Genomic DNA, 22,725 nt, shown 5'->3' with positions numbered 1-22,725 from the left:
TGTCTCTCTGTTTTTCTGTTGGTTAGCTAATTTGCTATCCAAGCTAATAAATTGCCCCTAACCCCATGTGATCTTAATGAGTGTTGGAGCTGCACTCGTCTACGCAAGTGGAGAATATTCCGTCCCACTCGTGACTTGTAGCTGTTGGACAGGTTTTGGAGGGTCAGGTGGTGGGTTACTCACTACAAAATTCCCAGTCTCTGACCTGTTCTTATAGTCACAGTATTTATATGACTGCTGCAGTTTAATTTCTGGTCAATGGTGAGCCCCACCCCCTAGGATGTTGATCGTGGGGGATAGTAATGCTGTTGAATGTCAAAGGGAGATTTTTTTTTTTTAGATTCTCTCTTATTGGAGATCGTCATTGCCTGGCACTTGTGTGGCACACATACTGCTCATCAGCTGTCCAATTCTTGCTACACATAACTCCTCAGAGACTGAAGTAGTCCGTGTTTATCAATGGTACTGAACATCATACAATCATCATCAGCGAACATCTCCACTTTTGACCTTATGATGGAGGGAAGATCATTGATGAAGCAACTGAAGATAGTTGGGCCTAGGACACTACCCTGAGGAACTTCTGCAGCAATGTCCTGAGACAGAGATGATTCACCTCCACCACCCACAACCATCTTTCTTTGTGCTAGATATGACTCCAACCAGCAGCGTTTTCCCCTTGATTCCATTGTCTTCAGTTTGGCATTGATGGGTCAAATGCTGCCTTGATATCAAAGACAATCACCTTCACCTCCTGTCTTGAATTCAGCTCTTTTGTTCAGGTTTGGACCAAGGCTGTAATGAGGTCAGGAGCTGAGTGGCTCTGGTGGAACCCAACTGAGCATTCAGTCATGGGACGTGGGCCTTGGTGCTCTCTGCAGTGCATCTTGTAGATGGTACACACTACTGTGCGTTGGTGGTGCAGGAGTGAATGGTAGCCCATCCACAAACAATCAAGTGGGATGCTTTGTTCTGGATGTTGTTGAGCTTTCTGAGTGTTGGAGCTGCACCCATCCAGGCAAGTGGAGGGTATTCCATCAAAGCCCCCAATCAAAATGTATGATTCTGATTGTGGTGGGGAGAAACACACTGTTGATTCAGTCCCGTTCCGCCACAGATCGCCGAACATATTTTAAACTTTCCAAATTAAAGAAAGACCCAGCCAAATTGTACCATCTCTTAACCCACAAATGAGGCTAACCAAACCAGGTGTCGTTTGATCAACAAATTGACTGTTTAATTAGAAAAACTAAATTCTTAAACACTACTAAGATATAAACAATATTTAAAATAGAAAAAATTAGAGTCCTTGCATTTTGACACTCCAGCCGTGAAATCTTCCAATGTGGAATAGTCCAAGTTTGCTTGAAGTCCTCACAGCTGTCTGATGGGAGGAAAAAAGGTTCTTCAACAGTAGAACAGTCTGTACTTTAGTTCAGCATTTGCATTGATGCTCTTTTCCAGCGATGAATTTCAACAATTACAGTTCAGTAGTTAAAGGAATTGGTTATTTTCTTTTAAGAAATTAATCTGGCTTGATATCAGAATTCTGAGAATATAATAAATATGGTTTAAATAAACCAAGAGAGAGCTCTTTTTGTTCAGTATATGCTGGCTGATTGTTAACAAAGACACAAACTGTGTTTCAAAAGCCAGTTTTTCAACTAATTTCAAATGTTAATCGGCTGTACCGGGGCAATGAGAACGCATTCTTTGACTTAGTCGCTGGAGCTTATTGCCTTAAAGCAGTACTGCTACTTGTCCAGCCTTAAAGGCACGCTGCATTCTTCCCAGAAAAAAAATTACTGGATCATAACACTGCTGCCCCTGGCGCAATGAAACGCTATTCCTGAAATGCGTTTCATTACAATGTGTAAAAAAATACAATGAGAAAAAAAAACACAACACATTTTCGCCACATTTACAGAGTATACAGTCTTCTAAAATAGTAAGATTACAGCAAGTTCCATCAGAACATTTGCGGCTTTAACTCTTCAAAAAGGTTGACCCAATTAACATATTTCAAATTGCCAAGAATGGTCTTCCAATTGTTTTGTGTTTTCCTTCCAAGTGTCTCAATTGACCATCACCTCAGCCAGATGAACTGCACACCAAGGAACACTGACCACTACCGGGTTCACTATTCTCTGAAAATGTTCTCATACCCCTTAACCTACATGGCATCACTTGACACTGCAAAACTCTGTCCGGTGTAACAGAAGCTGATTTTTTTCTCACGCTGGCGTGGCAAAGGAATTTGACAGGTTTCCTCCAACACATTTGTCTCAGACATATGGTGTTGCCCACTCTGTCCATACAGTCCTTTAAATGAGAATTTGGGCAAGAGTCTGCCTTCTTTACCACAGTGACTTTTCTAGAGTCTATGCAGGTTTGAACCAATGCACCAGGTTTAAGAGTCAGGACCACCTGCAAATTCCAGCTGTCCTGATTAGGTTCAACTAAGCTGCCCTTCAGCATGCATTGTACCTCTGCTTCCACTTGATCCTGTCTGGACCCAAGCGACAAGGATGTTGTTTTGAAGGAATGGTTCCCCCTATACCGGCATCATGTATGGCTAAGATTGTACATGCTGTCTGATTCATACAAACTTCTTGAAACATTGTGAAAACCATGGTTAGGACTTCACACTGTTTTGCCCAAGTGTAAAAGCCTATTTAATTTTCTTAGCCATTCTGCATTGGACAGTTGGAGGTTCAATCTGAGAATTTCCTAGGCCAGCTTCTACCTCCTCCTCACTATCCTTCTTAACAGTCCCGATTACCTGACATACTTGTACTGGCTTATCCTTCTCCCTGCAGTAATATTGTTTGAGCATATTAATGTGACAACCGATTCTTCTTCCAGGCATCGGGGTGTCAATCATGTAATCTACCTTCCTCACTCTTTTGAACACTCTATATGGGCCACTGAACCGTGCTTTTAATGGTTTTGCCCCTGCTTTATGTGGTGCTTGATTGCACTGTTGACAACACCTTCCATCACTTTGCTGATGATCGAGAGTAGACTGATGGGGCGGTAATTGGCTGGATTGGAATGGTCCTGCTTTTTTTGTGGATAGGAAATACCTGGGCAATTTTCACATTGTCAAGTAGATGCCAATGTTGTAGCTGTACTGGAACAGTTTGGCTCAGAGCATGGCTAGTTCTGCAGTACAAGTCTTCAGTACTATAGCCAGGATATTGGCAGGATCCATATCCTTTGCAGTATCCAGTGTCTTCAGCCATTTCTTGATATAATGTGGACTGAATCGAATTAGCTGAAGACTTACATCTGTAACGCTGGGGATCTTTAGTGAGATCACAGGCTCTTTGGATCAGCATCTGCAGGGCAGTCCCAGTAAAGAGGATGCCCATGAAGATCAAGCCTTGGAGTCGCATCAGGCATTCAAAAACCTTTAAAGCACTCACTCAAGTTCCAAACCCCCTCAGTCCTTCAATATGTGAATTACATATCTGCATCACAGTAGAATACTTCTTGCACACTGTCATGGATACAGGGCAAGTGTATTTGTAGGGGTGACCATCACACAGTTTTTGTGGAGATGAAGTCCTGTATTTACACTGAGAACACCCTCCATTGTGTTGTGTGGCACTACCACTGTGCTAAATGGGATAAATTAACAGATCTCAGCTCAAAACTGGAGATTCCATGAGGCACTGGAGGCCATCAGCAACAGCATAATTGTATTCCACCACAATCTAATCTCATGGCCTGGCATATCCCTCACTCTGCTATTGCCTTCAAGGCAGGGGACCAAGCCTGGCTTAATGAGTATAGGAAAGCATGCCAGGAGCGGCCCCAGGCATACCTAACAAAGTGAGGTGGCGAACTGATGAAGTTACTACGTAGAACTGCATGCAGGCTAAACAGCAGAAGCAGCATGCAATAGACACAGCTAAGTGATCCCACAACCAATGGATCAGATCAAAGCACTGCAGTCCTATCACATCCAGTTGGGAATGGTGATGGACAACAAACAATTAATGGAAAGAAGGTCCACAAATATGCCCATCCTCAATGATAGAGCCCAACATCAGTGCAAAAGACAAGGCTGAAGAGTTTGCAAACATCTTCAGCCAGAAGTTCTGAGTGGATGGTCCATCTCAGCCTACTCCTGAGGTCCCCAACATCACAGATGCCAGTCTTCAGCCAATTTGATTCACTCCACATGATAAAAAAAATAGCTGAGCAAGCTGGACGGAATGAAGGCTATGGGCCCTGACAACATCCCAGCTGTAATGCTAAAGATCTGTGCTCCAGAACTAGTTATGCCCCTAGCCAAGCTGTTCCAGTACAGTTACAACACTGGCATCTACCTGCGTGGAAAATTGCCCAGGTGCCCTGTCCACAAAAAGCAGGAGAAATTCATTCCAGTTAATACCACCCCATCAATCTATGCTCAATCAGTAGCAAGTGACAGAAGGTGTTGTTGACAGTGCTATCAAATGGCACTTACCAAAAAACACACCAATGCTTGGTTTGTGTTCTGCCAGCACCACTCGGCTCCAGATCTCATTACAGCCTTGGTCCATGGACAAAATAAAAAATTCCAGAGAGTGACTGCCCTGGACATCAAGGCAGCATTTGACTAAGTGTACCATCAAGGAGCCCTAGTAAAATTGAAGTCAATACGAATCAGGGGAAAACTCTCCATTGGCTGGAGCCATACCCAACACAAATGAAACTGGTTATGGTTGATGAAGGCCAATCATCTCAGCCACAGGACATCAATGCAGGACTTCCTCAGGGCAGTGACTTAGACCCAAACATCTTCAGCTGCTTTATCAATGAGCTTCCCTACATAAGATCGGAAGTAGGAATTTTTGCTGATGATTGGTGTTCAGTTTCATTCGCAACTCCTCAGATAATGAAGCAGTTCATTCACACATGCAAGAACTGACCAATATTCAGGCTAGAGCTGCCAAGTGACAAGTCACATTCACACCACAAATATGCCAGGCATTGACCATCTCCAAAACACAACAAATGCTGGCCTTGGCAGTGATGCCCACGTCCTATGAACAAAATTAAACAATGGGAAGGGCGCATACCTACATTTAATTGAACTGTCTGCATAAACTAATGTGTGCACTGAAACAAGTATAGAAGTGTTACAGCCAAAACTAAAGCTAACTTTGTCACTACTTAAACAAACACCATCTTTTTTTTAAATCTGCAAAAGATGCTATATAAATGAGAGATGAATGGGATAGGTCTTTTTTCTCTTTTATGCCCAGTTGAGTGGGCAGATGGGGCCTTGTATTCCAATGAAATGTCAGCTTGGATTGCATGCTCAATTCTGTGGAGTGGGACTTGAAGCCAAAGATTCCATTGCATGATTCACCTTTGTTCCCCTTGCTGCATGCAAATCGGCACCTATTTTTCTCAGCTGTAAGAACGGTGACTGGATCAGTTGACTTATCCAACTGCCAAATTAACGTGGCCTATGGCAAAGAATTATAACCTGATTGATCACACAGCCAAGTATCTTGCAGCAGTTGGAAGATGAGCTGGCACCCAAAGATTGTGTTGAGAGATGTGAATTGTTCCGTTTTGTGGGTTTTTAAAATCAAGCGCAATTGTTTTATGGAGAAAATTAGGCCTTTGGTTTTGCAGAGCCATGATCTCCGAACGAAAAGAATTGGCTATAGCATCACAGCAACGTTAACACATTTTGATCCATACCATGTTTGTGCTTTAAAGGGGAAGATTTACTGCAGGGTTCAAGTTAGTTGGTTCACACTAAATCAAGCTAGAATTGCACATAATAAAATACACAGAATATAACACACATTTTCAGTTTTATAAACATTTAAACTTACACATCACAATTTGTTCACAGGCATTTGGATCCTATTTAACCTTCATTGTTTAAGTACTCCAAATATTTACATAAAGAAAACAAAAAAAAGACAATATACTAGCATATGAAAAGTTTTGTACAAATTAAATTCTGGGTAAATACATTTGATTAAACCAATGTTGCGGAATGTTTGAGGTACAATAAGTTTTTATGTTTTAAATCACTGGGGTTTACTGTCCATGATTATGTTGCCTTCCTTATCTTTGATTCTTACTCTTCCTGAGCTGTACTTTGTTTCCTGTTGACCATTTAGATACACAGTTTTAACAGTTCCATCAGGGTACTCCCGTCTTTTGTAATTTGATGTGTGTATTTCCCTTTGTCCATTGTTAAATTCAATTATCTTGTTACCATCACTGCATAGAAGGAAAGAACTGGAATTTATATAGCATCTTTCACAATCTCAGGACATCCCAAACTACTTGATTACAAAGTACTTCTTTGTAGTCACTGATGTCATGTCGGAAAATATGGCAGTCAATTTGTGCATAGTAAGATCGCATAAGCAAATAACCAAAATAACAATTTATATTTATAGTGCACCTTTAATGTAATAGAATGTCCCAAGGAACTTATAGAAACATTGTGAAGCAACATTTGACACAGATATACAAGGCATATTAGGGCCTAGAGCTTAGGGCTGAGGCAGCTGAAGGCAGAGTCATCAATGGTGGAGCAATTAAAATTGGAGCTGCTCAAGAGGCCAGAATTAGATGAGTGCAGATATCTTAGAGGTTGCAGGGCTGAAATAGGGAGGGGTGAGGCCATGGAAGGGTTTGAAAGTAAGATTTTGAATTTTAAAAGAGGTGTTGTTCAACCAGGAGCCAATGTAGGTCAGCAAGCACAGGGGTGGTAGCTGAACGTGACATGAGGTAAGGACGTGGACAGCAGAATTTTGGATGAGCTCAAGTTCATGGAAGGTAGAAGTGAAAGGCCATTATTGGACTATTGGAATAGTCAAGTCTAGAGGTAACAAAGGCATGGATGAGGGTTTCAGCAGCAGATGAGGTGGGGTGAAGTCAGACAATGTTATGGAGATGGAAATAGGGAGTTTTAGTGATGTTGCAGATGTGTGATTGGAAGCTCACCTCGGAGTCAAATGTGTTAGCAAGGTTGCAGAGAGTCTGGTTCAGCTTCAGTCAGTTGCCAGGGAGAACCAAAGACAATAACTTTGGTCTTCCCAATATTTAATTGGAGAAAATTTCTGCTCATCAAATACTGGATGTCAGCTGAGCAGTATAATGATTTAGCAACAGTGGAGGAGTCGTGAGAGAGGCGGGGGTAAGGTAGAGTTGGGTGTTGTCAGCATCTATCTGAAAACTAATGCTTTGTTTTAATTGATGTCGCCGAGGGGCAGCATGTAGAGAAGATATAGCAGCAGGCCAATGATAGATCCTTGGCAGAGCAGGGGCAAAGGTGCAGGAGCAGGAAGAGAAGCCACTGCAAGTGATATTTTGGTTGCGATTAAATAATTAAGAATGGAACCAGTTCCACCCCGCTGGATGACAGTGGAAAGGTGTTGAGGTGGAAGGTGTGGTGAACCATGTCAGGCTTCAAACAGATCAAGGTCAAGGAGGGAAAGTTTACCTTTTGCCACAGTCACATAGGATGTCATTTGTGACTTTAATAAGAGCTGTTTTTGTACTGTGACAGATATGGAAATCAGGTAGGAGGGATTCAAACTTGGAGTTCCTGGAAAGAAAGGCATGGATTTGGGAGGTGACATGTTTTTTGATTTAATTTGATTTAGAGATACAGCACTGAAACAGGCCCTTCTGCCCACCAAATCTGTGCCGTCTATTAACCACCCATTTATACTAATCCTACACTAATCCCATATTCCTACCACATCCTCATCTGTCCCTATATTTCCCTACCACCTACCTATACTAGGGGCAATTTATAATGGCCAATTTACCTATCAACCTGCAAGTCTTTTGGCTGTGGGAGGAAACCCACGCAGACACAGGGAGAACTTGCAAACTCCACACAGGCAGTACCCAGAATTGAACCCGGGTCGCTGGAGCTGTGAGGCTGCGTTGCTAACCACTGCGCCACTGTGCCGCCCTGTTCAAGGACTTTGGAGAGGAAAGGGAGGTTCGAGATGGGGTGGTAGTTTACAAGGACAGTGCGGTTGAGTGTTGATCTTTTGAGGAAAGGGGTGATGACAGCAGATTTAAAAGGATAGTGGGACAGTTCCCGATGAGAGAAAAACATTAACACTATCAGCCAACATGCGGACCAGGAAGGGAAGTTGGGTGGTTAGCAGTTTAGTGGGAAAAGGGGTGAGGAGGCAGGTAGTCAGTCTCATGGACAAGGTGAGCTTGGAAATATCTTTCTCTGCTATCTCCCCTAATGCTAAGAGTTCAGGATTAGGGCAGGGGGTAACATTGGAGGAAGATTGGTCTGGTGGAATACTGGAAGGGAGGGAAGCAGCGGAGGCAGCTGATTGAATGATTTTGATCTTAGTGACAAAGCGGTTCATTAGCTCCTCACACTTATTCTTGCAGGTGAGGGTGGTGGAGAGAGGGGAGGCGACAGGGGAGAAGGGTTTAAGACAACAATGTGCATAAGAGAAAAGAAGCCACAGGTTGTCTTTGCATTCCAGAATCATCCTGGAACAGTGAGCAGTTTTAGCAGACAAGACCAGGACCTGCCAGAACCATAGATAGATAGTGCTTTATGTGGTCTAGCTAGATGTGGCAGTGAATGGTTAAACCAGTTGTCTACCATTTCTGTTCAAGTCTGGGTCCCTTGGACTTAAGGGTGTGGAGATGAGTGCCATACTGGGAGAATGGTCAGGGTGAGAGTGAGGTTTTACTGGGGACCAGGTCACCAAAGGTGGAGGTGAGGGTGTGCAATTGAGCAAATCAGTAGCTGCAGAAATTTGTGGCAAAATGGAGGGATTTTGAAAAGACAAATAATCTGTTTTACTGATATTGGTTGAGAGATAAATATTGACCAGGATACAGGAAATACTTTTCTGCTCTTTAAATAGTGCTCAAGTCCACTACAGGACAAACAGCACTCCAATTTCATGTCTCATCCAAAGACGGCACGTCTGACAGTGTAATACTGAAACGTCAACCTATTATGTGCTCAGATCTCTGGAGTGGAGCTGGAACCCACAACCTTCTGACTCAGGTGAGAATGCTACCATTGAGTAAGGCTGAGAAAAGAATTAGACATTTAGTAAATTACAAAATTGCTCACTAGAATTATAATCCTCTGAAGAGGGAAAATGAGCTTTTTGTATTCATAGGGAATGATTTTAACCCTACCTGCCTAGTGGAAACCAGGTGGGTGAGGAGTTAAAATCTTACCAGGTTACTTACCCACTCCAGAGTTGCAGAGAGCCAACTGATTACAATTTTAACCTGCTCAATAGAGCAGGCAGCAAGGACAATGACCTACAACTGGCAGAAAAGGATTTTTAAAAAAAACTTTCATCATGGGGCCAGGTGGAACCAGAGTGCTTCAGCTCCCATAAGCAAAGTTTAGGCATATCTGCCATAATCTAATAGAATGGCTATACAGGCTTAGGGTACTGATTAGTACTATGATATAAAATTCGTTCAGCTCACATCGCTGAACAAGTTGTTTCTGGTAGTTACTTACGGCTGCACTCGTATTATCGTGCCATCCGGAAACACGCTCTCCTCATGACCATCTGTGAACAAGTATTTAACGGTCTGGTCTGGAAAAGTGATTTCCTTTCTGCCATCTGGGTAATGTTTCTCTGGAATTAGCAATATACATAAATCAGCTATTTGCATAACACGATTTACAATCCCATCTAACCCATTGTAATATTTAGCAATGAAAATAAAAGTGATACTTTACACCTGAAATGAAACTTGTTACAATCTCCATAACTTGCAATTCTGCTCCTCTTCCCCAGTTCATTTTATAGGCACTCCAAAAGCTACACTACTCTGTCCTGCACTCTCCAGGCACACCACAAGCTGCCCAAACCCTCACTGCACTCAATCATCTGCTTCCAATCGGTAACGCACTTTGCAGCTGTTCCATTCACTGTCCTTACTTGCACATGGCATTCTGTTACGATTGATCCAGTGATCACAGCTAGAACATTAAAAACCTGCAATCTATATAAAATATTGCCCCCTTAAAAGCTTTAATATATAACACTAGTCTGTTGAATTACTAACTGAAAGCAAATGTGTATATATATTTTAAAAATAAAGTGCAGTAGAGCACCAATAAGAGGGATGGTTTGCAGCTGAGTTATCAATATTAGTAACAACTGCAGAAATGGTGAGTGCAGGTCAGCAACTTCCTTATAAGGAAAGGAAAGAATGTGAATTCATCCTTGGTGTGCTCATCAAAAAAAAAATCAGTGGACTGGAACACACTCCCTCTCAGCAGCAGATGGTGTAATGCATTGGAGATCAGGGAATGGGTCTTGCCCGCTAAAGGAATCTGTTTAAATTATCTTCAAATATCAGCTGAAGAGGAATTGTTCAATTTTAAGACAATGAAAATACAAGCCTTTTATGCATTTAAAATATAGTGAACATATTAAATACTGTAAGCAGTAGGACACAGGTTTGCATCCAGTTTTCTCACACATTAAGGTAGATTTTGATTAAACATCAAATGTGATGAGCACCTCTTAAAAGGCTGATGGATTAAAAAAAAAGTTAGGTGAACTCTAAAAGGACAGCAATATTGGTAGTTTTTACAAAGAAAACTGACTTAACATATATATTGCAGCCTTTGCAAAGTATGTTTGGATCAAACAAGTGGCTGGCACGTCAAATGGAAGGATGGCAGGAAACAGGTTATTTGATGCAATGATGGAATGCTCAAACCAGCTTTTCAGTGGCAGTTTGCAACTTCGCTGTCCTATTTGACACTGAACTGAGCACCCAATCCTATATCCACTCTATCACAAAGACTGCCTACTTCCACCTCCATAACATTGTGTCTCTGCCTTTGCCTCAGCCCATCTGCTGCCCAAATCCTCAACTGCAATTTTGTCACCTCCAGACATGACTATTCCAAAAGCTTAAACTCATCCAAAACTCTGCTGCCTATTCTGTACCAAGTCCCACTCAACAATCATGCCTGTTCTCACTGACCTACACTGGTTTCAGTCCACCAACACCTCAGATTTAGAGTTCAAACCCTCATGTCCTAGACCCTCCTTAATTCTATCATCGCTTACAGCCATATGACCCTTCTACAGCTATGTATGCTGCCAACTCTGGTCTCTTGTGCAACCCCCATTCCCTCTGCTGAATTAAACTCTGGAATTCCCTGTCCATCTCTCTATCTTCTTTTAAAAGGATCGGTTTTAAGGGGGCTTTAACAAAGCTTTTAGTTACTCCATCTAATATCTCCTTCTCTGGCTTGGTGTCCATTTTTGCTTTTGCTTCTATGAAGCACTTTGAAGTTTTCCTATGTGAAATGCAAGTTGCTGTTAAAATGGAGATGGTGCTGAATGTGATAGTAGTGATGAGGTTTATCACCCAATTGCATTCTCCCAATGCAGCATGCTTACAAAGGAGATGAAAGAAGGAAAGCATCTGACTATCATTGCTAGTGGCAATTATTTGGAGCTGTCCAGACAGAACGTGACTCTGCTGTATATTGTGCTCTGTGCCAGGTATTTGGCACTAGGTCTGCTAATTAACTAAATGGAAGCAGGAAGAATTTTTGTAAAAACAAATCTTACTGAAGGATTCTCTAAGTCCACTTCCATTCACAATATTGCCTACAGCAGCCCTGGACTCTAACTTTAAATAAACCAAGACCAAATGCCACATTGGTATAAATGCAAGGAAATTGATGGAATTCTAAGTATAATTGAGGCCTTCGGTAAATAAAAAGTGCAAACTGGCAGCCACTCCTGGTGCTTGTACAAAACTGGACCACAAAACTTTGTGGGTCACTAAATGGGTAGGAATCCCTTGTAATTGATCACCACTCATTTTTCCCATTGGTTTCACCACGATGAAAAATCTACCCCTGTGAGTCAATAACTGAAGACAAAGGACATTTCTCCCAAGTATACATAAATACTGGCTGATTGATCTCATTAATTTCCTAGTTCTTCAGCATTATTAACTCAGCATTGCAAGTAGGTTGCCCACCTTTATCAAGGGTGGGAGCAGGAGACCCAAAAAGAGAAACAAGTTATTACACTGGATGCATTCCTAAATGTGGCACCTATAACATTTGTGATGTATGTAATTCACCAAGTTGTGAAATCTTAAAATCCCTCTTGACCCAAATATTGCCAATCGACTGCCATCCATTTAAAAAAAAACTTGCTTAGTGAGCAGACTTCCATTGGAATGCGTCTTGGTCAGCATTTTAGAATATAGAAACATTGAAAGCTCAAAAAGGTTAAAAACTTTCCATACCCATCTGATTATTTGGGAACTGCAAAACCTCTAGACCATCAGGATAGGTCGTATGTGTTGTTTGTGCATCTGCATAATAGTAGATCTATTAAAACAAAGAACATCTTCCTATTAAAGACAATAAACAGCACAAACTTAAGATAATGCAGAATTAAATTGAAGGCTGGATAACATTTCTTTAGAGAATGGTTAGAATGTAGAATTCTGTCAAATAGTTGTTCAAGTGGCATTCATAAATTATTTTAAAAACAAATTAGGTAATTACCAGAAAAATGTAAATATTAAGGATATGGGGAGAAAGAGCAAGAGAATGAAATAAGGCCAGGTAGTTTGTGGACAAAAACACTGGTGCAAACTTGATGGACTAAATCACTTGTTTCTGTGTCATAACATTCCCTAAGTCTGATGGAGCTTTCTCCTTTTTAACACTTTCTCAGAACATTCAGTTCACTGTCTTCACATCATTGAGGCAACTACATTAGGAGATGCTGACCATTTGCATAAATGCTTATTCAGCTTAACAGTTATGGTATAATACTCAAATTGGCAATCTTACTAAATATAAAATTTAAAAAAGGGTAAAAGCAACACTTCAAAGAAAGTTAATTAACTGAAGAAAATTAAATACCCTCACCTGAAAGAAGTAAATTTGGAAAAGTCAGGATAGGTGAAACAGTTCCAGTAGATTCAAGTCAAAATTGGAATTATTTCATTGTATTTTGGGACTATTAATCATTATAGCGGTGGGTCTGATACCAGAAGTGTACAGCGAATTGTCACTGCCGTCCATGTCTCTGCTTTAAAGACATCTGCAAACACGACATGAAGTCCTGTGACACTGACCACAAGTCGTGGGAGTCAGTTGCCAGTGATCGCCAGAGCTAGCGACAGCCATAAAGGTGGGGCTAAAGAGTGGCGAGTCGAAGAGACTTAGCAGTTGGCAGGAAAAAAGACAGAAGTGCAAGGAGAGAGCCAACTGTGTAACAGCCCCGACAACCAGTTTTATCTGCAGCGCCTGTGGAAGAGTCTGTTACTCTAGAATTGGCCTTTATAGCCACTCCAAGCACTGCTCCACAAACCACTGACCACCTCTAGGTGCTTACCCATTGTCTCTCGAGTCAAGGAGCCCAAAGGAGGAAAGAAGAATCAATATAGTGTTATGAACACTGGACTTTGTAGCATGATAGTTTATTTTTTTAAAAACTGATTTGTAATACAAAACTGATTTTTAATGAAAAGCTGATTTTTTAGTGTAATGCAAGATGGAGTCGGAAGTCATGTGACCTCATCAACTCTGCTTAAAGACAAGAACGGAATGTTGGTTACTGGGACAAAAAGAACCCAGATCAAAGACCCTTTTGAAAAGCAGAAGGCAAGGTTGTAACACCTGAAGAACAAGGGGTTTCATCCTCCTAGACTTTCAGATCATAAACAAAGAGCCTGTGACTCTGATAATGTAAATACGAATTGCAATTGCTAATAGCTGGAAACAAAGGAAAGCACTTAGAAACATAGAAAATAGGAGCAGGAGTAGGTCATTCGGCCCTTTGAGCCTGCTCCGCCATTCATTATGATCATGGCTGATCATCCAACTCAGTAACCTGTTCCCCCTATAGAAACACGGGTGGCTCTGCCATAGCCAGACTTGTGAGCTCTGCATATGGAAAAAACGAATGGCTATTGACCTTCTGATTCTGGATAAATTCTACAGACTTTGGGAAATCTGCAGGCTGTAAGGAAAACAACCACCAGTGGTGATAGCCTCAAGGGAGAGGGAACACCTGCTCTCAGAAGACTGATACAGCTAAAGGCTGCAAAGACTTGAAGTTGATTTGAAAGTTGAGGTTTTCAGAGAAGGCAAAGACCAACAGGATCACCAGAGATCACCTTATTCATGGAAGTCCAGGTCAAAAGTGCTTGGTAGACGTGAGCAAAGGACACTGACTTTGAGGTGGTCTGGGAGATTCAGCCCATTGCAACTGGGAGGAGTTTTAGCTACAAAGATTTTGCTTCAAGGAGGACTGTGTAACATAAATATGGTGTGAGGTTTTGAAGTGTTCTAATAAGTGAAGAAAATACCTCACTATAATTGGGAGTATTAGCTACTTGAAAAATAGTTAATGGTGATTTTTAGTTTAGTAGTTACAATAAAAGTCTTAAAACATGAAATCTTGTGTAATTCTTTAAATTGGTCTGGAATGTTCATATTTCATGTTTTAAAGTTAGTTAAAGGTCTTACTGAGGTCGTAAGAATAGCCATTATAAACTAAGTAACTAAAGATTTACAAAAGCAAAATACTGCGGATGCTGGAATCTAAAGTAAAATAGAAAATCCTGGAAATACTCAGCAGGTCAGGTGGCATCTGTGGAGGGAGAAACAGTTAACATTTCAGGTCTGGTGAAAGGTCGTTGACCTGAAATGTTAACGCTGTTTCTTGCTCCACAGATGCAGCCTGAGCTGCTGAGTATTTGCAGTTTTTATAACTAAAGATCTAGTTGCATTCAGAGCTTGATGCAAGACATTTAAAATGGATTATTACAAGGAAACAAAATGAAAACCGGAAGAGCTTTACTATACTAATATAACTAAGTTGATTTTTAAAAAAAATTCATTCATTGGATGTGAGCTTCACTGGCAAGGCTAGCATTTATTGGCCAACGCTATTACCCTTAAGGTGGTGTTGTGAGCCACCTTCTTGGACCGCTGCAGTCCTTGTGGTATAGGTATACCCACAATGCTGTTAGGAAGGGCGTTCCAGCATTTTGATCCTGAGACAGTGAAGGAACACCAATATATTTCTAAGTCAGGATGGTATGTGACTTGGAGGGGAACTTGCAGGTGGTTGTGTGCCCATGCATCTGCTGCCCTGGTTCTTCTACGTGATCGAGGTGCAGGTTTGGACAGTGCTGTCAAAGGAGCCTTGGAGAGCTGTTGCATCCTGTAGATGGTACATACTGCTGTCACGGTGCATGCCGATGGATGGAGTGAATGTTGAAGGTAGTGAATGGGGTGCCAATCAAATAGGCTGCTTTGTCCTGGATGGCACCGAGCTTCATGAGTGTTGTTGGAGCTGCATTCATCGAGGCAAGTAGGGAGTATTCCATCATAATCTTGACTTGTGCCTTGTAGATGGTGGACAGGCCTTGGGGAGACAGGAGGGGAGTTACTGCAGAATTCTCAGCCTCTGACCTATTCTTGAAGCCACAGTATTTATCTGGCGGGTCCAGTTAAGATTCTAGTTAATGAAAACCCCCACGTTGATGGTGGGGGATTTGGCTATGGTAATTCGTTCATGGGATGTTGGGCATTGCTAGCTAGGCCAGCATTTATTGCCCATATTTAATTGCCCTTGAGAAGGTGGTGGTGAGCTGCCTTCTTGAACCGCTGCAGTCCATATTGTTGAATGTCAAGGGGAGATGGTTAGATTCTCTCTTGTTGGAAATGGTCATTGCCTGGCACTTGTGTGGCACGAATGTTACTTGTCATTCATCAGCCTTAGCCCGAATGTTGTCCAGCTCTTGTTGCATGTGGGAACGGACTGCTTCAGTATCTGAAGAATTATAGATGGGACTGAACACTGCAATCAGCAGCGAACATCTCCACTTCTGACTTTGTGATGGAGAGAAGCTCATTGATGAAGCAGCTGAAGATGGTTGGACCGAGGACACTACCCTGAGGAACTCTTGCAGCGATGTCCTCAGGCTGAGATGATTGACCTCCAAACCACCACAACCATCTTCCTTTGTGCTAAGTATAACTCAGTTCCCAAATGACTTCAATTTTACTAGGACACCTTAATGTCACACTTGGTCAAATGTTGACTTGATGTCAAGGACAGTCACTCTCACCTCACCCCTGGAATTCAGCTCTGTTGTCCAAGTTTGGACCAAGGCTGTAACGAGGTCCAGAGCCAAGTGGTATTGGCAGAACCCAAACTGAGCATCGGTTATTGCTGAGTAAGTGCTACCTGAAAACACTATGGACAACACCTTCCATCACTTTAGTGGTGATTGAAAGTACAGCGATAGGGCAGTAATTGGCTAGATTGGATTTGTCCTGCTTTTTGTGCACAGAACATACTTGGGCTATATATTGGTATGATAGCTGGAGTGCTTTATATTAGTAGTATTGACTACTTCCAAAGTAATGAGGAGTTTGAGTTCATACCTACAAGATGCATTTTCTCATGCATTAGTGTTTGAGGTTTGTGTCATCGCTTCAAATGCTGTATTGTGTACATAAGTAATTTTTAAAATTGTGGCATTTGTTCAGAATGGGAACAGTTACATGAAAATTTAATGTTTATTCAATCTTTATAAAGAAAGAAAAAAAGGCATCTGAAAGTGGTTTATTACTTACCACCGTCTGGTCAGGCATCATCTGTTTTACATCCCCATTGAAGAATGTCACTCTAACAGTCTTCCCATCAGCACTAATTTCTTTTCGGGTACCATTACAGAAAACAATTATGTGACGTCCACTTCTCAACACCTGCTCAACCTACAAAAGAAATAACTCAAATAAGAGAAAGGTTTAGCAGAAGACACAGGAAACAACAGTTCAGGAGATGTAAAAGTTAATAGAGTCATAGAGTCGTACTGCATAGAAACAGGGCCTTCGGCCCACCGCATCCATGCTGACCATAATGCCCATCTATACTAATCCCACCTGCCTGCATTAATTCTATATCCCTCTATTCCTTGCTCATTCAAGTACCTATCCAGATGCTTCTGAAATGTTGCTACAGTTCCGGATTCCACCACCTCCTCAGGCAGCTCATTCCAGATACCCACTATTCTTTGTGAGAAAAATTTACCCCTTTGATACCCTTTAAACCTCCTCCCTCTCACCTTAAATCTATGCCCTCTAGTTTTAGTCACCCCTCCCATGGGAGAGAGACTCTGGCTATCTACCCTATCTATGCATCTCAATTTTATTTATTTAGAGATACAGCACTGAAACAGGCCCTTCAGCCCACCGAGTCTGTGCCGACCATCAACCACCCATTTATACTTAATCCTACACTAATCCCATATTCCTACCACCTACCTATACTAGGGGCAATTTATAATGGCCAATTTACCCACCAACCTGCAAGTCTTTGGCTGTGGGAGGAAACCGGAGCACCCGGCGAAAACCCACGCGGTCACAGGGAGAACTTGCAAACTCCACACAGGCAGTACCCAGAATTGAACCCGGGTCGCTAGAGCTGTGGGGCTGCGGTGCTAACCACTGCGCCGCCTGTATCATGTATACCTGTATCATGTCCCCTCTCAGCCTCCTTCGCTCCAGGGAAAACAGACCCAGCCTATCCAATCTCTCTTTATAACTCAAGCCCTCCAAACCAGGCAACATCCAGGTGAATCTTTTCTGCACCCTCTCGAGCTTAATCACATCTTTCCTGTAGTGAGGCGACCAGAACTGCACAGTACTCCAAGCGCAGCCTAACCAACGGTATGTACAACTGTAACATGACGTCCCAACGCTTGTGCTCAATGCCTCGGCCGATGTAGGCAAGCATGCCATACGCCTTCTTCACCACCCTGTCTACCTGTGTTGCCACTTTCAGGGAATTATGTACTTGCACCCCAAGGTCTCTCTGCTCAACAACACTCCCCAGGGCCCTGCCATTCACTGTATATGTCCTGCCCTGGTTTAACTTCCGAAAATGCATCACTTCGCACTTGTCTGCGTTAAATTCCATTTGCCAATCCCTTGCCCACTTTCCCAGTTGATCCATATCCTGTTGTAACCTTAGACAACCTTCTTCACTGTCCACTATACCACCAATTTTGGTGTAATCTGCGAACTTACTAATCATGCCCCCTACATTCACATCCAAGTCATTTGACAAACAACAGAGGGCCTAGCACCGATCCCTGCGGCACACCACTGGTCACCAGCCTCCAATGTGAAAAACAACCCTCCACTACCACCCTCTGCCTATCACCAAGCCAATTTTGTATCCAATTGGCTAGCTCACCCTGGATCCCATGTGTTCGAACCTTCCGGACCAGCCTACCATGCGGGACCTTGTCAAAGGCCTTGCTAAAGTCCATGTAGACAATGTCCACCACCCTGCCCTAGTCAATCCTCTTGGTCACCTCCTCAAAAAACTCAATCAAATTCATGAGATGTGATTTCCCACGCACAAAGCCATGCTGACTATCCCTAATCAGACCTTGCCTTTCCAAATGCATGTAAATCCTGCCTCTCAGAATCCCTTCCAATAACTTTCTCACCACTGATGCAAGGCTCACCGGCCTGTAGTTCCCTGGCTTATCCCTGCTGCCCTTCTTAAATAAAAAAGGGCACAACATTAGCTATCCTCCAGTCTTCCGGTACCTCATCCATGGCTAACGATGATACAAAAATCTCTGCCTGGGCCCCAGCAATCTCCTCCCTTGCTTCCCATAGCATCCTAGAATACAACTGGTCAGGCCCTGGGGATTTATCCACCTTTAATGCGCTTTAAAACCTCCAACACCTCCTCCTTTGTAATGTTGATATGCTCCAGGATATCGCTGTTCCCTCCCTTGAACTCGCTAGCTTCCATGACCTTCTCCACGGTAAATACAGACGAGAAGTATTTAAGACCTGGCCCATTTCCTGTGGCTCCACACATAGATTACCACACTGATCTTTAAGGGGACCTACTCTCTCCCTAGCTACCCTTTTACTCTTAATATACTTATAGAATCTTTTAAGATTCTCCTTTATCTTATCTGCCAGGGAAATTGCATGGCCCCTTTTTGCCCACCTAATTTCCTTCTTAAGTGTACTTCTACATCCCTTATACTTGAGGGACTCGCTTGATCCCAGCTGCCTATACCTGACATATGCCTCCTTCTTTGTCCTGACCAGATCCTCAATATCCCTCGTCAACCAAGGTTCCCTAAACTTGCCAGCCTTGCCCTTCAATCTAACAGGAACATGCCGGCCCTGAACTCTTCCTATCTCACTTTTAAAAGCCTCCCACTTGCCAGACGTCCCTTTACCTGTAAACAGCCTCTCCCATTCAACTTTTGAGAGTTCCTGTCTGATGCCATCGAAATTAGCCTTCCCCCAATTTAGGACTTCAACTTGAGGACCAGTCCAATCCTTTTCCATAACTATCTTGAAGCTAATAGAGTTATGGTCACTGGTCCCAAAGTGCTTCCCCACTGACATCAACCACCTGCCCAGCCTCATTTCCTAAGAGGAGGTCGAGTGTAGCCCCTTCTCTAGTAGGGCCATCCACATACTGCTTCAAAAAACTATCCTGGACACACTTAAATTCTTCCCCATCTGATCCCTTAGCACTAAGGCAGTCCCCGTCAATATTAGGGAAGTTAAAATCACCTACTATTACAACCCTATAATTCCTACACCTATCTGTGATTTCCCTACATATATGCTCCTCCACTTGCCTCTGACTATTGGGGGGCCGATAGTATAATCCCAAAGTGATCACCCCTTTCTTATTTCTAAGTTCTACCCGTATGGCCTCGCTGGACGTTCCCCCCGGGATATCCTCTCCAAGTACTGCCGTGATGTCCTCCCTAATCAATAGTGCAACTCCCCCTCCTCGCTTACCTCCACCTCAGTCACGCCGGAAGCATCGGTATCCTGGAACATTGAGCTGCCAGTCCTGCCCATCCCTCAACCACGTTTCCGTAATAGCTATAATATCACAATCCCATGTACCGATCCATGCTCGGAGTTCATCTGCCTTACCTGCAAGGCTTCTTGCATTCAAGTAAATGCAGTTTAGCCTACCAGACCTTCCACGCTCCCTGTCCTGCCCCTGCCCAGCCTGCCTATTGGACTTGCTTGCTTTAACCTCTACATTTGCCTCAACTATCTCATTGGAGACAAAAACAAGAAATGCTGGAATCACTCAGCAGGTCTGGCAGCATCTGTGGAAAGAGAAGCAGAGTTAACGTTTCGGGTCAGTGACCCTTCTTCGGAACTGACAAATATTAGAAAAGTCACAGATTATAAACAAGTGAGGTGGGGGTGGGGCAAGAGATAACAAAGGAGAAGGTGCAGATTGGACCAGGCCACATAGCTGACCAAAAGGTCACGGAGCAAAGGCAAACAATATGTTAATGGTGTGTTGAAAGACAAAGCATTAGTACAGATTAGGTGTGAATACACTGAATATTGAACAGCAGCAAGTGCAAACCTGAAGAAAAACAACCTGAAAAAAACAGTGGGTAAGCAAACTGAACAAACTAAGATGAAATGAAATAAATGCAAAAAAAGATTGTAAAAAATGTAAGAAGGAATGTAAAAAAAGGAAGAAAAAATAACTAAAAATGAAAGTAAAGTGGGGGGCTGTCATGCTCTGAAATTATTGAACTCAATGTTCAGTCCGGCAGGCTGTAGTGTGCCTAATCGGTAGATGAGATGCTGTTCCTCGAGCTTGCGTTGATGTTCACTGGAACACTGCAGCAATCCCAGGACAGAGATGTGAGCATGAGAGCAGGGGGAGTGTTGAAATGGCAAGCAACCGGAAGCTCAGGGTCCTGCTTGCGGACTGAGCGGAGATGTTCCGCAAAGCAGTCACCCAATCTGCGCTTGGTCTCCCCAATGTAGAGGATGCATTCACAGCCATCAGTCTGAGCTGCATTAAGTGAAGGTCCCACAGGTGAAAGGGTGATGTGTTAAAAGCTTGTCTCAACCATTCAAACCTTTTACCGCATGATGTTTTGTTGGAAAAGGAGAAAAACAGTAACAATGATGAAAAAATACAGTAAATTATAAATTTACTGCGAGAAATAATTGATATTCTGTAAATACAAAAACATTGATTTCTCACCTTTCCATCTGGATACTTAATCACTTCTTGAACTTCATCCTCAGTCCCATTACACTCAAGACTCTGCTTTAGAAATACAGAGAAAGAACCAGCTGTTTACATCAATGTGTATAAAACAGTACAATACTGAGGATTCTGAAACTAAATATAATTCCTGAGTAATGCTTTATATGTTTACCTTCATTAAAATTTGATTTCAACAGACTTTTATATTTGAAACCATGTATTATAAGTTATATATTGGATTATAAAGTACAATCTCACAAATTCCGCACATATCCAAGTTGATGTCCCATGGCATTGCACAAAGGAGTCAAGATCAAATGTAATCTTCAGCTTAAGTGTTGTTTGAAAGCAAAGGATATTTAGACCAGGCAGCATTTGAACTACAGTCAGTAATTTCTCTCATGAAGCTTGACTGCAATTTTGGAAAGTGCCTATTAATTGCATTACAAATACTTTATTTATAATCCCTTCCGAATATCAGACGGGCTAAGAGTCCAATTCTCTCCACCACCCATTGCTTCCGACCTAACCCTTGCACTTTCCTCCACTTGCTTGTTACCTCTCTTTACTAATATCTCCCAATCCAAGTGCCTATTCCATTCAACCCTTAACCCTCCTACTCCCAAATTGCTCTTCAAACGCCACCCCATATAATTGAAAATGACACAGATCGTCAGTCAGCACCCTTGGAGAAAACAGTCAAATGCAGATTTTGGGTGCAGATAAGGATATTAATAAAACAAGCATATCCTGCAGTGCAACACAGGTCACTCCATACTCAGTGGCCACAAATAGATGTCTTCCTCATCACACCACCTACCCCTAATGAAGAGCAAGTAATTGTATAAGAGAACAGTGAGGAGAGAGAGCGAGAAGGATAACAAGCAAGGCAAGTAGAAAAGATGGGAGAAGGAAAGATCTCTCCCCTGCCTGGAGTCTCTCAACTGCTACTGGAAAATGCTGCCTTTCCATCAGCACTCAATCGAAAGGGAAGGCAGTGGCATAGTGGTAATGTCACTAGACTAGTAACCCAGAGCCCCAGGCTAATGCTCTGGGACATGGGTTTGAATCCCACCATGGCAGGTGGTGGAATTTGAAATCAATTAATAAATCTGAAATTTAAAAAAAAAAAAGCTAGTCTAAGGGCGATCATGAAACCATTGTCGATTGTTGTAAAAACCCTGGTTCACGAATATCCTTTAGGGAAAGAAATCTGCTGCCCTCACCTGGACTGGCCTACATGTGATTCCAGACCCACAGCAATGTGGCTGACTCTTAAATGCCCTCTGAAATGGCCTAGCAAGCCACTCAGCTGTATCAAACTGCTATAAAGTCTAAGAGAAGAATTAAAATGGATGGACCACCCAGCATCGACCTAGGCACCGGAAATGACAACGGCAAACGCAGCCTGTCGGCCTTGCAAAATCCTCCTCACTATCATCTGGGGCTTGTGCCAAAGTTGGGAGAGCAGTCCCATAGACTAGTTCAGCAACAGCCTGACCTAGTCATACTCACGGAATCATACCTTACAATGTCCCAGACACGACCATCACCATCCCACTGGTCGGACAGACCCACTAGAAGTGGTGGCCTAGTGATATACATTGGGGAGGGAGTTGCCCTGGGAGTCTCAACATTG

General features: G+C 42.6%; 1 protein-coding gene across 1 annotated transcript in view; it reads right to left on the bottom strand.

The window, feature by feature from the left end:
- Positions 1–1,215: 1,215 nt before the first annotated feature.
- Positions 1,216–22,725, bottom strand: part of LOC137371316 (centromere protein J-like) — a 100,048-nt gene continuing 78,538 nt past the window's right edge. Inside the window, 5 exon segments of the mRNA XM_068033700.1 lie at positions 1,216–6,240; positions 9,503–9,623; positions 12,277–12,361; positions 16,637–16,777; positions 21,081–21,143. Of these exon segments, the coding sequence (XP_067889801.1) occupies positions 6,045–6,240; positions 9,503–9,623; positions 12,277–12,361; positions 16,637–16,777; positions 21,081–21,143 (606 nt within the window). The 3' untranslated portion in view covers positions 1,216–6,044.

This window comes from Heterodontus francisci, chromosome 6, assembly GCF_036365525.1.
Source record: "Heterodontus francisci isolate sHetFra1 chromosome 6, sHetFra1.hap1, whole genome shotgun sequence".
Taxonomy (NCBI): Eukaryota; Metazoa; Chordata; class Chondrichthyes; order Heterodontiformes; family Heterodontidae; genus Heterodontus; species Heterodontus francisci.
The sequence above is the reverse complement of the archived record's forward strand: the minus strand, read 5'-3'. Positions and strand labels throughout refer to the sequence as shown.